This window comes from Halichoeres trimaculatus, unplaced genomic scaffold, assembly GCF_033239565.1.
Source record: "Halichoeres trimaculatus isolate MK-OKI-2021-1 unplaced genomic scaffold, fHalTri1.1 fHalTri1_scaffold_9, whole genome shotgun sequence".
Lineage (NCBI taxonomy): Eukaryota > Metazoa > Chordata > Actinopteri > Labriformes > Labridae > Halichoeres > Halichoeres trimaculatus.
The window spans coordinates 35175195-35191339 of NW_027437188.1; the positions used below are offsets into that span (position 1 = coordinate 35175195).

Sequence of the window (16145 nt, forward strand, 5' to 3'; positions counted from 1 at the left end):
AGGTTTATGGTTTTTAGAGCAGAAACAAAAATGGGGGCTGGTCCAACATTTTTCTGTTACCAAGAAGTTCCACCCCCTCACCTGAGACAAACCAGGAAACAGGTTTATATTTTACATGTCTAAACCAAAGAGAGACACTGAGAGACAGACACTTAGATTCACCTTCAGACCAAAGACAGACAGCTGCAGGAGGAGAACACTGGGAACACTGGGAACACTGGGAACACTACCATCAGACTTTTACAACTTTGAAGCAAAGAGAAAAAACTTTTAAAGCTCAGAGAGAGACTTCCTGAAGCTGCGTGCCTGCTGCGTCTTCAGCTTCACTCTCAGACAGAATGGCGTCCAGACTGGAGGAGGATCTGAGCTGTCCGGTCTGCCATGAGGTCTATAAAGATCCGGTCATCCTGTCCTGCTGCCACAGCTTCTGTAAAGACTGTCTGCAGAGCTGGTGGAGGGAGAAGGAGGACAGAGAGTGTCCAGTTTGTAAAAGGAGACATTCAAGGGAAGAACTTCTTCCTAACTTTGCTTTAAAGAATCTGTGTGAGAGTTTCCTCCAGGAGAGAGGTCAGAGACCTTCAGAGGATCTCTGCAGTCTGCACTCTGAGAAACTCAAACTCTTCTGTCTGAACCATCAACAGCTAGTTTGTCTCGTCTGCAGAGATTCAGAGAAACACAGACGGCACAGAATCAGACCCATCGATGAAGCTGCTGGAAACAACAAGAAGAAGCTTCTGGAAACTCTGGAGCCCTTAAAGAGGAAGTTAAAGGTTTGTGAAGGAGCTAAAGTGAAGTTTGATCAAACTGCTCAACACATTCAGGTCCAGGCCCGACACACAGAGAGGCAGATTAAGGAGCAGTTTAAGAAGCTTCATCAGTTTCTAGAAGAGGAAGAGGAGGCCAGGCTGTCTGCACTGAGGGAGGAAGAGGAGCAGAAGAGTCAGAGGATGAAGGAGCAGATGGAGGCTCTGAGCAGAGAGATAGCAGCTCTTTCAGACACAGTCAGAGACACAGAGGAGCAGCTGAGAGCTGGAGACGTCTCATTCCTGAAAAACTACAAGGCTGCAGTGGAAAGAGTCCAGCAGCGCCCCCTGCTGGAGGATCCACAGCTGCCCTCAGGAGCTCTGATAGAGCAGGCCAAACACCTGGGCAACCTGAGCTTCAACATCTGGAACAAGATGAAGGACCTGGTCTCCTACAGTCCTGTGGTTCTGGACCCAAACACTGCTGGTTCACATCTCATCCTGTCTGAGGATCTGAACTCAGCGAGACTAGGAGAGAAACAGGAAGTTCCTGAGAATCCAGAGAGGAGAAAACTCTGGTCTGTCCTGGGCTCTGAGAGCTTTAACTCAGGGACTCACAGCTGGGAAGTGGAGGTTAGAGACAGTCTAGACTGGGGACTGGGTGTTTTATCGGGGTCTGTTCAGAAGAAGAGATTCAAAGAGTCTGGATTTTGGAGAATATGGTTCAATGATGGTAAATACGGAGCAGCCTCCTCATTTCGTCCTGACTCTGTTCTGTCCGTGAAGAATCGTCCTCAGAGGATCAGAGTGAATCTGGACTGGGACAGAGGACAGCTGTCGTTCTCTGATCCTGATACTAACACACACATACACACCTTCACACACACTTTCACTGAGAAGCTGTTTCCATACATTGACACGTTGGAAAAACGACCACTGAGGATTTTACCTCTGAAGGTCTCTGTGAGCGTGGAACAGAAATAGATGATGATGGTGATGATGATGATGATGATGATGATGATAAAGAGGAGAATAATTACGATGATAACTTTGATGAGAAAATGGTAATTATGATGAAAAATTGTGATGTTGTTAATGATAATGATATTTTTATTCACAAAGAGTATGACACCAAGGATGCTGTTGAGTAACGTTTTTGATGTAATGGTAAATATTCTAATGCTAACAATGGAGGTGATGATGATGATGAAACTTATACTTTTATGAACAGATTTTGTTGACATTAAACAGATGATGTGTGAAGAATCATCTGTTCAGGGAAGACTTAAGCACTTAATCGGAGCCTTCTCCTCTTTGTCCTCAGGGGGAGAATGTACCAGAAGGTCTCAGACCCAGCTCTTAGCTTAGCACTGATTATTGAATGTCGTTGCGAGTTGAATTATATTGTTGCAGTGATTAATTGTGGTTAGTTTTGGACAGATTACCCTACATGAAGAAAAGATGATAAAATTATAATGATGACAGTCTTTGTGTTGCCACATTTAGACATGTTGAACTCTTTGACCCAAAACATTTCCAGAGATCTTGTCTTAGTATCCATCATCCTACTCTGTGCTTTTTGTTGTCTCTTTAAAACTGGATCAAAAGTGTTGATATCTGTGATTAGAGTGTGTATTAAATGACTTTACTTGAAAACTTTAATATCAGAGGATCCTTTGGTGATATTATCTATATGTTTGATGTGCATTTGAAAATAAAAAGATTTTTTTTAATGACTTTAAATCCTCCCACAGTCTTTATTTTGTTGTGCTGCTGCAGTCTGATCCTCCTCACGGCTCATTTTAACAGTTTTAACATCAGTGGCTGCTTTATGATCACGTCACAAGATTAGAGGACACATGAAAAATGTTTAACCAGTGAGGTACTGTGCGCCAATCAGCTTTCAGCTCATCTGGCCAGGCCTGTTATTGTGTGTGTATGTGTGTGTGTGTGTGTGTGTGTTGCCATCAGGCTGAAATATAAGACAGAAAAAAAAGTGAAGTGATCCTATCAGCGTCACAGGCGGCTACAGTCTGACAGAGATTTCGGGTCCAGATTGTTCACAGATTAACATTACCTCAGTTTGACTCCATTTCCCATCATGCACCTGGTGGAGAAGTAAAAAAGAAACACAATGAAGAAGGGTTGTACCTTATCAGGCTGTAGTGATGTCCTTATGTAAGCTGGGTTAGCATTAGGAGCTAACACCTTGTTGCTAACTGTTGACATTTAGAGCTCCCCCTACTGTTTAACTGCAGAATGGGGTTAACTCCGCCTCCTGCATGGTAACAGATGGGACACAGGCTAAACCATTTAATCCACATAGCACACACTGTATGACATCACAAGGACACAGAACTTCTTTGATGTTCACATTCTGAACCAACAGGTTCTAGAACTCTTCCTCCACAGGGACGTGGGCTTGTGGGGAGGCGGACTTTATGAGAATGGTGGTTGAGATGAGGTTGATGATAATTATGATGACTATAGTAAAAAACTAATAAATAGAAAAAGAAATACATTTAGAGTTGATGATGATGATAATTATGATGATGAGAATGATAATACTGTTAAAGTTGATGATGATGAAATGATGGTAAAATGTAAATGATAATCATTTTTTGAAATTATTTATAAATGTGATGCTATTGAAACATTTTTTTAAGAAGGATGATGATCACAATGATGATGATGATGATGATATTGATAAAATTAAAAATGACGACAATACTGATGAAGAAGATTGTGGATTAAATTTAATGATATGTTACTGACAAAAATTTTGATAATTGGATTGATAATAACAGTGATGATGATCATGATGATAGTAATGTTGATGATGATGACGATGATGGTGTACATTTTAATGATGATGATGATGATGATGATGATGATGATAATGATAGTAATGATACTAATGACACTGATAAAAATGAAAATGTCAACAATGATGTTAATGATTGGATGATAATACTGATAATGATGATAACGATGATAGTGTTACTTGTGATGATAATGATGATGATGATGATGAGGATGATGATAACAATGATGTTGATGATGGTGTTTATTGTTATGATGGTAATAATAACTACGGTGATGAAAGTAATGATAACAATTATAATGTTATTTAATCTGATACTGATGATGATGATGATGATGATGGTGTTAGATGTGATGATGATGATGATGATGATGATGATGATGATGATGAGAATGGTGTTAATTGTTATGATGATGATGATGATAATGATGATGATGATAGTAATGATACTAATGGCGCACATTAAAATGAAAATGTCAAAATTTATGTTACTGATTGGAATGATAATGATGATGATGATGATGATAATGATGATGGCGATCATGGTGTTTATGTTGATGATGATGATAATCATAAAAATATTATCCACAATGATTCTGACGATTGGAATGAAATTAATGATGTTGACAAAGATGGTGTTAATGTTTCTGATAATGATGATGATGATGATGACATCGTAGATGAGGATGTTTCTCAGAAATGTGCGTCTTAAAGAGACAGTACCTGAAATCCCCTGTGCTGGACCACAGACTTTATCTCAATAGAAGGAGCCACGGCTGTCCCAAATGAAGCCAAAACATTTAGTGCTCCCTCTGCTGAGTGGATGACGTATGACACAGGCTAAATCTTCTCTATGCTAACAGGCTAACTGTAGCATCACATGACAATGTCAGCTAGTCTGTTTCCTTTGATGGCGCCCTCTTTGACTCTTTCTTACTGCCCTCTACTGGTCTGGAGGTGAAGTGCAGTTACTTTTCTTTGTTTCTCAACACATGTATTTAAATACTCTTTACAGTGAACAAAAGGAGCCTTTTAGGTTCCTTGGAGAGTAGTTCCTGAGGCAAAGAGTTCTTGGTTTTTGTTAGCGAAACATCTTTAGTCAACATGGTGCAGGAGGGATGAGTTTATACAACATCAATTAAAAACTGAAGGAAACATTGGTCAAAAAGCGTAAACATGGTCTTAATAACACTTTCTGTCAGCCACACACACACACACACACACACGCCCACTCGCCTCAGTCTGAAGTGAGAAACGATTACTCTCAAGGGGCTGAGTCAACAAAACGACCTAATCTATGGAGTCATTTTCCCCAACACACACACACACACACACACACACACACACACACACACACACACACACACACACACACACACACACACACACACACACACACACACTCAGCAGTTAACATACCTATGTTATAAGAACATTGCCAGGAAGCTGAGGTCGTGCTGACATGTCTGGGTTGGGGGTTAGCTCACTCACACACACACACAAACACACACACACACACTGACTCGTCATGTAAGCTCCATGTCTCTGTTAATCATTAATCTCTTATCATAATCTCAGATTATCGGTAAACAAAGGTTTAATTTTATGTCGTGTATCAGTTTGTGAAAAACGTACGTTCACAAACGTGGAGCTGATTTATTAGTTTGTCCAAACTTGACGTCACATGTCTCCACGGTGAGTAACAGCTCTCATACTGAGCTCCTGGACTTCCCATAAATCACCCTAGACTTACAGTAATGAAGCAGACCTATGCAAAGCATTCTGGGATACCTGGTGGCGTCTTTGTTTCGTTCCCTTTCTTCTTCAAACATTTTACATTCTGTGTCAGAGCAGACGTAGGTGAGCACCAAAAAGACCGGCTACACTCCTCCATACGTCCCCAGATTGTTTAGCTATCACATTGCTAATGCTACGCTAGATGCTATGGTCATGTGACCAATTGAGCGTACAGTGTGAACACAACATGAGACACAGTTTAAGAGTGTGCTCTTCCTTTCTCATTGTTCAAACGTGGATATGAACCATCAATACTGGATGTTCAGACTGAGCATGTGCAGGTTTTCAAACCTCTACATTTAAAAAATCTCTACTTTCCAGTATAGCACTGGATCTTATTAAAGGGGCAGGGCCTCAAACACCAACGTGGGGGCGTTCTGATTGGTTGGCTTCTGTAGGGCGAGCCTTAAAGAGACAGCAGCTAAAACAAGGCTGAAATACAGTGGGGAAAATAAGTATTGAACACGTGTTTGCTGATGGCAAGAGCCTATCAGGTTTCTACAGAGTCAAACTGTTACAGAGCGGTCTACGATGGCGGATTTCCTTGGTCCCCTTTTTGCCAAGAAAACTCAAAATCAGCCTCTCAGGCCTCTGAAAGAGAGGTGGACATGTTGGGTCAGGGAGGCTGTGGAGACCGGGAAGTCAAGATGATGGTAAACCGGGATAAAGGGGCTTACATACTGTCACACACCTGGGATGTTGTCCATAGACTGTCAGGAAACAGGGGGCGTGGTCATCCTGCTGCTTCGGGACAAACGACCCCAGAACCAAAGCCTCGTTTCCACCAAGTGGTTCAGTTGGGTTTGTCTTGGTACGGTACGCATTTTGTGGCGTTCCCTTTGACTAAAACCGGGACCCGTACTGTCCCACTTTTTGCTACCCTTCTGTTGGGGTGCCAGACGTACTGATCCGATGTTGATTGGTGGAAAGAATCTTCACTTCCTGTGCGACAGCTGTGATAAAATACAACACATAACCCTGCCATGTTTAAATCTCCAGTCCACTTCCTGAAGAGAGTTCTGTTTTTGTTTGGAAAATGGCGTCTTGAACAGCGTGAAACTACATTCTTCTTCTTCGTTTAATTTATCAGCGGGGTACGCTGTGTCGCGTTGCTGTGCTATCACGCTATCAGCAAGCTAACGTGGCTAACAGCTTACACACCACCTACCAAGAAGGGCACTGTTGGCCCGTACCAAACTGTAGTGATACTGGACCACTTTATGTAAACGGGGCTTGAATGGTTCCTGTGGCGAAGACCTGGATGGATTATGCAAAACAGCAGCAGACCAGTAGAGGGCAGTAAAACAACAGGAGCAGACTGAGCGCTCATTAAGTGTTGTTAAATGTCTTTGAAGAAACTCTTCAGCCGTTTTGGGGTTTCAGATATTTTGCAGAGTGAGATGTCCTCTCTAGGTTTCACGTCTCTGCTGCTTCCTGCGTGCAGGATCAGCTGACGGCGTCTCATGAAGTCAGCGCGGCTCGTATTGATATTCCATCTCTAATAAGCGACCACATTTCCACTGCTAATGACACAGCGGCGGGCGCCTTGGCTCTGCTCGCCGCCTCATTACAGGCTATCTGAGAGGCTGACGGCAGTGTGGCGGTGTGACGCGCCTGAACCTCCACGACCTCTGCGAATGTGTGTGTGTGTATGTGTGTGTGTGTGTGTGATTGAGAGAAAGAAAGAAGTGCAAACACACACAGAAAGGAAGCTGGAGGTCAAAGGTCATCAGCTGGAGGAAAATATGTGTGTTAGCGTTTTGTGAGGTAAATATGTAGGAGACCGTGTGTGTGTTTGTGAGGTGTGTGTGTGGTATTTAAAGCAGGAAGAGGACTGGTGGTAAAGGCTGCAGGTGGTTTTTAAGAGCCGGAGCGATGAGTTCAGGGTTAAGGAAGAAAACTCACGGACTTCTTCTCTTTTTGGATTAATTCATGTGTTCATCGTCGTCGTTGAAGCAGCAGATTCTGATCATTAACTCAGACCCAGTTCACGGTCTTTAATTAGCAAACGAGGAGGAGAGCCCTGCTGCTGATTACAGACCTATACTGTGTGTTAGTGTGTGTGTGTGTGTGTGTGTGTGTGTGTGTGTGTGTGTGTGGGTTTGGCCGAGCCGTTCTGTCCTAATCTCTTCGTATCTTCGCCAAAAAGCACTTACAGCTGTGGTGTGTGTTTGTGTGTGTGTGATGTAGATGTTTGTTGTGTTGTGGGTTCTGGACCCGGACTGGATCGCTGAAACCTCGACACCACGTGAAATATTCTGGGTGTGTCCTGAGGTGCAAACACATTAGAGGATGTGAAAAGTCGTCCTGTGTGTTTTTCCTTCAGCTCCATGTTATTAATCCACATCAGGAGGATTTACCTGAACAGGTACGTCAGGAAACTCTCTCAGCTTGATTCGTCCTTCTCTATGAACTTCATCTGCTTCCAGCTTCTACACAGCACTGAGGGCGTCCACCCCTGACCTTTGACCTCCACTCTGAGGTGTCGATGACCAGGAAGACAACAGGAAGTGACCTCGACCGCAGCTGCTGGGAAACATGAGGCGTCCAGCTTCTTCAAAGCTGCAGGGATTAACAGGAAAGACAACTAGGAGAGTTCACAGAGACACTGTCTTAAAGAGGGGGTACTTTGCTTTTTTAAGTCTTTATTTTGTCCCTCTGAAACCCCCGTAGTGTCTTTACATGATTTAGTGGATTTTGTCCCATTCCTCTGCACAGATTGTCTTTAAATCTGGAATATTCTTTGGTGCCCTCTGGTGAACCCTTTTCTTTACTTCTTTCCACAAATGTTCAGTTGGATTGAAGTCATGTGATTGACTAGGCCGTTCTAACAGATTGATTTTCTTTTTCTGAAACCATTTGAGAGTCAACTTTGCCGTGTGCTTTGGATGGTTGTCCTGCTGGAAGGTCCAGCCACGTCTCATCTTCATCATCCTGGTGGATGGCAGCAGATTCAGATCAAGAATTTCCCCATACATGGCTCCATTCATTGCTCCATCAGTTATATGAAGTTTGCCAACACCATGAGATGAGAAACAACCCCATGCCATGATGCTTCACCTCCAAACTTCACTGTCGGTGTAGTGTTTTTTGGCTGATGTGCAGAGCCATTTCTCCTCCAAACATGGTCTGTAGTATGACAGCCCAAAAGTTCAGTTTTGGTCTCATCTGACCAGACAACATTCTCCCAGTATTCTACAGGCTTGTCAAGATGCTGTTTAGCAAACTTTAAACCAGCTTCAACATGCCTTTTCTTGAGGAATGGAGTCTTACAGGCTGAGCGTCCATAGAGGCCATGGTGGTGGAGAGCATTGCCGATTGTTTTCTCTGTAACAATTGTACCTGCTGCCTCCAAGTCTTTCTGGAGCACTTTCAGGGTGGTCCTTGGCTGGTTGAGTACTCTTCTGACTATCTTTCTGACTCCCTGGTCAGAAATCTTCAAGGAGCTCCTGTGCGTGGCCTGTTGATGGTAAGGTGGTGCTTCTTCCACTTGTGAATAATGGCCCCAACGGTGCTGACTGGAATATTCAGGTGCTTTGATATAAGTCTGTAACCAGTTCCATTCTGATGCTGAGCAACAATCAGGTTGTGAATGTCTTCAGAGAGCTCTTTGCCTCTGTGCTGACTACCACACTACAATGTGGCCTGCACGACAACTTTACCTAAATTGGCCTTATGCAGAGAGAAAACCACATCATGGACTTGGGAAAGGTTGAGGTCAACCACCCACAGAGTCCAAGTGTCAAATCGAAGAGTTTTTATCATCAGGGAAGTATTCCAGCTCTTCTTCTTCTTCATGGAAAAATGGGTCATTGATGAATATTCATTCTAATTATCATTGAAGAAATGGATCCTGTTGCCATGTTTGGTTTCCGTCACTTTCCTGGTCTTTACGATCATTTCCTGGAGACTTTCAGAATCCATAACCAAAACCACAACCACCGCTCTCCTGACCCTAACACTCACCCTTACTTTGGCTTAACTACACCCTCAGCTTAAACCAGCTTCACCCTGAAGTTTGATGATTTATGCCAGAAGCACTTAGACATTTCTGAAAACACACACACACACACTCAGAGGTCGGAGTATAATCGTCGTGAGGAAAGTGTGTCGAGGAATGTCTGAGTTTGGAATAACGGTGTCAGAAAAGGTGCCACCTCACCACTGTTTACCCTCCGTGTGTGAGTGTGTGTGTGAGTGTGTGTTTTAGTGTTCACATTTACGTACATCTGCTTCTGTTTGTCTATGCATTCCTGCAGAGTGTGTGTGTGTTTACCTCTGTTTGTCCAGTATAAAGCTCAGACTGGTCCAGACTGGTAAACTGGTCGCTTGGAAGGAACAGATGTGGCCAAGAATGCGTCTTTTGTCACTTGGTGTGTGTGTGTGCGTGTGTGTGTGTGTGTGTGTGTGTGTGTGTGTGTGTGTGTGTGTGTGTGTGTGTGTGTGTGTGTGTGTGTGTGTGCGTGTAAAAAGAGGCTCAGGGTTAAGTAGCATACTTCAACCTGGTTTGATGTCGACAGGTCTTAAAGTGTTTTGTTGAAGTGAATCTAAAGTGCGACACATTGAATTTAATTAACGCACGTCTAGAGTCGGAGCAGCAGGGGGCGCTGTGGATGTCTCGTTTTCATATTCATCATACTTAAAGTGCAGATTATTAACACTCTGCAGAAGCTGTAACCTGTAGTTTTACCTTAAACTCAGTGAAGTGGCAGCATCCGTCTCTCCTGTGTGTTTGAACCTCTGCTGGATCTTAATTAAGACGCACATTAAAAACAGAAAAGCTGTTTTTTGCTCTCCAAGCTGAGCTGCTGCCTTCAAATTTCCCCGTGGTTGCCATGATGACGGCCTTTGTTTACTGTCTGCTGTTGCTCATTAGTTCGTCTGTGTGTGTCTTTGTGAGTCACCCTGTAACAGGTGCTGCTTACAGGTCAGGTGACACGTCAGCCGCTCAGAGAGGTTTGGATCATACACTTCTTCTTCTCCTGAGTCTGACGTGGAAACACAGAAATCAAGACTGAGTTTAAACTTCAGCACAAACTCTGACGTTTACTGAAAACAAAGTCCAAAAAACTGCAGTTCCTAATGTGTCCACTAGAGGCTGTGGGTTGGTTTAATATAAAGAGACAATGCACATTAATTAACATTTATGTAAAAATATTGTGATTTATAAAATGCATTAGAATAATAAAAAAACAAAACAAACAAAGTTGTTTCATAGACTTTGAAGACTTTTTCATCATCAGACCAGAGGAGTCGCCCCCTGCTGGCCCTGTGAGGAGTCTGGGACTCGAGCTAAACATAAGCTAAAGGTTAAAACATAAGCTAAAGGCTAAAACATACGCTAAAGGCAAAGACTTAAGCTATAGGCTTATACATGAGCTAAAGGCTAAACACAGGCTTAAGGCTAGTACATAAGCTAAATGCTAAAACATGAACTAAAGATTAATATATGTGCTAATGGTTAATACATGAGCTAAATGCCAAAACATGAGCAAAGGGCCAAAACACAGACTGAAAGCTAAAACATGCACTAAACGCTAAATCACGAGCTAAAGGCCAAAACACAGGCTAAAGACAAAAACTTGCGCTAAGGGCTAGTACATGAGCTAAAGGCTAAAACATAGACTAAAGGCTAGTACATGAGCTAATGGTTAATACATGGGCTCAATGCTAAAACATGCACCAAAGGCTAATACATGAGCTAAATGCTAGTACATGAGCTAAATGCTAAAACATGGACTTAAGGCTAAGACTTAATAAAAAGGCTAAAACACAGGCTAAGAGTGAAAAAATGGCTAAGGCTAAAAAAAGGCTAAGAGCAAAAACTTGAGCTAAGGGCTAAAACACATGATCAAGGCAAATACTTGAGCTTTAGGCTCATATGTGAGCTAAAGGCCAAAACACAGGCTAAAGACAAAAACTTGAGCTTAGGGCTAATACATGAGCTAAATGTTTAATCATGGACTTAAGGCTTATACATGAGTTAATACTTAATACATGGGCTCAATGCTAAAACATGGAGTAAAGGCTAATACATGAGCCAATGGTAAATACATGAGCTAAATGCTAAAACATGAACTTGAGAAAAAAGCTAAAACACAGGCTAAGAGTGAAAAAAATGGCTAAGGCTAAAAAACAGGCTAAGAGCTAAAACTTGAGCTAAGGGCTAAAACATTGGCTAAAGGCCTAGTCATGAGCTTATGGCCAAATCATGAGCTTAAGGCTAAAACACATGCTAAAGGCAAAAACTTGATATATGGGCTCATACGTGAGCTAAAGCCTAAACATAGGCTAAAGGCTAGTACATGCACTAATGGTTAATACATTGGCTAAATGCTGTAACAAAGACCAAAGGCTAATACATGAGCTAAATGCTAAAACATTGACTTAAGGTCAAAACTCAATAAAAAAAGGCTAAAACACAGGCTACAAGTGAAAAAAATAGCTAAGGCTAAGAAACTGGCCAAAGGCAAAAACTTGAGCTGTGGGCTAATACATAAGCTAAAGCCTAAGCACAGCCTTAAGGCTAGTACATAAGCTAAATGCTAAAACATGGGCTAAAGACTATTACATGAGCTTATGGTTTATACATGAGCTAAAGCCTGAACACAGGTTTAAGGCTAGTACAGAAGCGTAATGCTAAAACTTAGACTACATGCTAATACATGAGCTAATGATTAATACATTAGCTAAATGCTGAAACATGGACTACAGGCTAATACATGAGCTGAAGGCCAAAAAACAGGCTAAAGGCAAAAACACAAGCTCATGGCTCATACATGAGCTAAAGCCTAAACACAGGCAAAAGGCTTATACTTAAGCTAAATGCTAAAATTTGGGCTAAAGGCTTAAACATGTGTTATGCTTACTACATGAGCTAAATGCTAAAATATAACCAAATGGCTTCAACACAGAATAAAAGCTGAAACATGAACTTAAAACTTAATCATGAGCTAAAGCCCAAACACAGGCTAAAGACAAAAACTTGCACTGAAGGCAAGTACATGAGCTAAAGGCTAAAACATTGACTTAAGGCTAATACTTAATAAAAAAGGCTAAAACACAGGCTTAGAGTGAAAACATTGGCATTAGGCTAAAAAACAGGCTAAGGGCATTAACTTGTGCTAAGGACTAAATCATTGGCTAAAGGCTTAATCATGAGCTAAAGCTTAAACACAAGATAAAGGCTAGTACATGAGCTGATTGTTAATACATAAGCTAAATGCTATAACACAGACTAAAGGCTAATACATGAGCTAAATGCTAAAACATAGAATAAAGGCTAATACTTGACAAAGGCCTAAAACACAGGCTAAAAAATTGTCTAAGGCTAAAAAACAGGCTAAAGGCAAAACTCTAAAGGCAAAAACTTTAGCTTGTGGCCAAATCATGAGCTAAAGGCTACATGCTGAAGGCAAAAACTTGAGCTATAGGCTCATATGTGAGCTAAGGCCTTAACACAGGCTAAAGGCTAGTACATGGACTAAAGGCTAATACGTGAGAAAAAAGGCCAAAACACAGGCCTAAGTCAAAAACCTGAACTAAATGCTTAAACACAAGCTAAAGGCTGAAACCCAGGTTTCACACAATAAAGAAACACATTACCTTGTCGCTTTGCATTCTGGGAAAAGATGTCTTGAACAAAGAAAAGTAGAGTTAAAAAGAAGATCTACTCACCAAAACAAATATGTCTCTGGAAGAGGGACTGCGTGATGGTGCTCATGGGAAATGGAGTCTTAACTCTGAAAAACACTAACTTTTCCTGCTAGTCCTCACAGCTCCTTTAAAACCCATTAGTGGTTTGTTTACCTGCTTTATGGGGACATTTAATTAATTAGTGCTTCTGCTGAGTTAATGAGTGTCACCTGTTTCCCCTCCCTGGCCTCCGCGCTGTGAGTTTCTGTCGGAGTGAAACTCTCTGAGCTGAACTTTATCTGCAGGATCATAAAAACAGAGCAGAGTGAAACTTTCTTAGAAAGTCTTTTGTTCTGCTGTAAACAGCTGGACGGCTGTCAGGACTCCCCCACCATCCCTCCCTCCCTCTGTGATGGTTTTGGACCTCCCTCCTCCCTCCTCCCTCCCTCCCTCCCTGCGCTGCAGCAGCAGACCGAGTCGAGCCGCCTCTCCGCCGCCCGGAGCTCATCTCCAAACCACCGAATCACATCTTTCACCGGGAGACCGACTCCTCAGCGCTCCTTTACTCCATCCTCAGACTTTTATCCGCTCGTTCTCACTTTTTTTCCACCTTAAAGCGGATTCAGGGATTTAACCCGGACAGCTGTTGGATGGATTCCCCTCTCCTGCTTTTTTCTTGGTGGGTTAAACTTTGCCAAGTGGGTTAATAGGCGAGCCGGAGGACTGGCTGACTGACTGACTGACTGACGAGGACGAGTCTGTGGAAGTAGCTTCATGTGTGCCTGGAGGTAAAAGCTGGGATTGTGTTTGGTTCAATGTGTCCGGAGAAGCCGGGAACTGAGCAGGAACACCGGGGACTGCGAGGGAAAGAGCCGGAGGAGAGAGCTGAGGTCTGCGGGGGACGTTCATGTCTCTGTTGCACACCGGCACCGAGGTACGCTCCTGATTGACTCACTCTCACCCTGAAAAATCACACCTGTCTTGTACTGATTAAACCTGACAGGAGAAGTCTGCAGTTTGAGAAAAGCTGTAAAGTTTATACAGTTAGACAATTCACGCTTTTTAAGATTTGAGTCACAAGAACAGAGAGGAGAGCAAACCAAAACTTCTTAAACCTCTATCATTTCGTGAAAGGTTAAAGTCCTGGAAAGATTTCCTCTCATGGCAGAGTTTTGCGCATGCGTGTTTTTGCCCCAACTTGTGCACCTTTGCGCCACAGCTGTACCCTGTGCATGCATTGTTCCTGCATCTATGTTTGCACACATACTGAGAGTTTACAGACATGTTCAGCACACTGATGGTTGACCTGTCCACTCTTTGTTTGTCATCCCCGTGGAAAGCTGTGTGTGTGTGTGTGTGTGTGTGTGTGTGTGTGTATGTGTGTGTGTGTGTGTGTGTGTGTGTGTGCTCCTCTTCCTCTGGGTGGATTATATTGACTGATCTCATTCCTGACCCTCTGACCTTTCCTATAGAGACACTAAACAAACCCTGACACCATCTGAGCGGTCTGTGCGCTCACTGCTGCAGGGTGTGATGAGCATAGCAGCCTGTAGAGGGCGCCTGGAGCACTGTGAGCTAGGAGTGAAACACAGGAGTGAGTTTAACTCGATTAGAGGCTGCAGATTCAAACTCACAGATGGAGTCACATATTTGTGTGGAGGCTGTGATGACACTGATTTAATATTATAAAGTATCTAAACTATACAGATTTAATGTTGGTGATAACTTTATTAATTGGATCAAAGCAATCTACAGCAGTCCTGAAGCAGCAGTTATCACCAATGGTATCTCCTCTAAATTCTTTTCTCTGACAAGAGGAACAAGAAAAGGGTGCCCACTGTCACCTTTACTGTCTGCTTTGGTAATTGAGCCATTAGCATCATGTATCAGAGACAATACAAGTATTCAAGGATTAACAATTGATAATAATGAGCCCAAAATATCCCTTTATGCAGACGATATCATCCTCTATTCAACAGAACCAGAGAATTCAATCTCAGCGTTATAAAATCTGATGCCTCTCTCTTCAACATGACACCTACAGAAAATATGTACAACTTGTGTTCTCTTAACTGGTCATCAGAGGGTTTCAAATACCTGGGAAAAAATATTACTCCTGACTTAAACAATTTATTTAAGGAAAACTATATCCCCCTGAAAAATAAAATCAAATTGAACTTGGACAACTGGATAACATTGCCCCTATCTCTCTAAATGTAATTAGAATGAACATCCTTCCTAGACTCAATTTTCTTTTCCAAATGTTACCATGTTATGTACCCTTAGTCTTCTTTAAGGATCTAAACAGATACATTTCAAAGTTTATTTGATGTAACAAAAAAAACAAGAATAAGCCTATCAACTCTAATGAAACCAGTTCCAAAGAGGGGTCTTGGTCTTCCGAACTTCCAACACTACTTTTGGTCGGTCCAATTACGAAACGTAGTGTCATCGTCAACTGAAAGGCTTGAATCACTATGTCAATATAAGTGAATGGGGTGATCTAGGTTTAAAACAACTTAAAGATTTGTTTAATGGAGATTCAAAATTTGAGTCATTTATTGCGTTAAGAACACAGTTTGTGATCCCAAATACCGACTTCTTCAAATACTTGCAAATACGAAACTCCATTCTTGCTCTTGTGAAAAAAGATCTGTTGAGTTTCAATCAATCTGAAATAGAAAATGCTTTAGTGTCATCAACGGTAATCAAAGGTAAAATTGCAGAATTTTATAAATTATTTGCACAAGGAAGTCAATCATCATTTATTTCAGTGGTAAAAACCTGGGAAAGGGATCTAGGGATGGAATTAGATGAAAATACATGGCAATACATTTTTGAGAACACATATTTTTTCATTTACAAGCAGCAAAATTAAAGAAGCAAATTTTAAATTCATTTACCGTCTCTATTTAACTCCAGTGAGGATGCATAAAATATCCAAAGATATAAAGTATCTAAAGTCAGATATTTATACTTTTATGTAAAGATCTGAGGAGAGGAGCAGATGTCTTCATCATTAAAGGCACTGTGAGGAGTTTTCATGTTGTGTTCACTCTGTCGCCCCCTGTGGTTAAAGTAGGTACTGCCTACTAAAGTTGCATTTCCAATAAGCATCATAGATCACTGATCCTTTAAACTCACTT

At 41.9% G+C, this 16145-nt stretch overlaps 2 protein-coding genes across 2 annotated transcripts in view; both read left to right on the forward strand.

The window, feature by feature from the left end:
* The first annotated feature begins 329 nt into the window (after nucleotides 1-329).
* Nucleotides 330-1727, forward strand: LOC141797939 (nuclear factor 7, ovary-like). Its single transcript, XM_074679650.1, has one exon. The coding sequence runs from the start codon at nucleotides 339-341 to the stop codon at nucleotides 1725-1727; it is 1389 nt and encodes a 462-aa protein (XP_074535751.1). The 5' UTR covers nucleotides 330-338.
* An 11579-nt stretch (nucleotides 1728-13306) lies between these two features.
* plekhg2 (pleckstrin homology domain containing, family G (with RhoGef domain) member 2) overlaps nucleotides 13307-16145 on the forward strand; it is a 123709-nt gene continuing 120870 nt past the window's right edge. The window contains exon 1 of the mRNA XM_074678715.1: nucleotides 13307-13933. The gene's annotated coding sequence lies outside the window, so the exon portion shown is untranslated. The remainder of the gene's footprint in view (nucleotides 13934-16145) is intronic.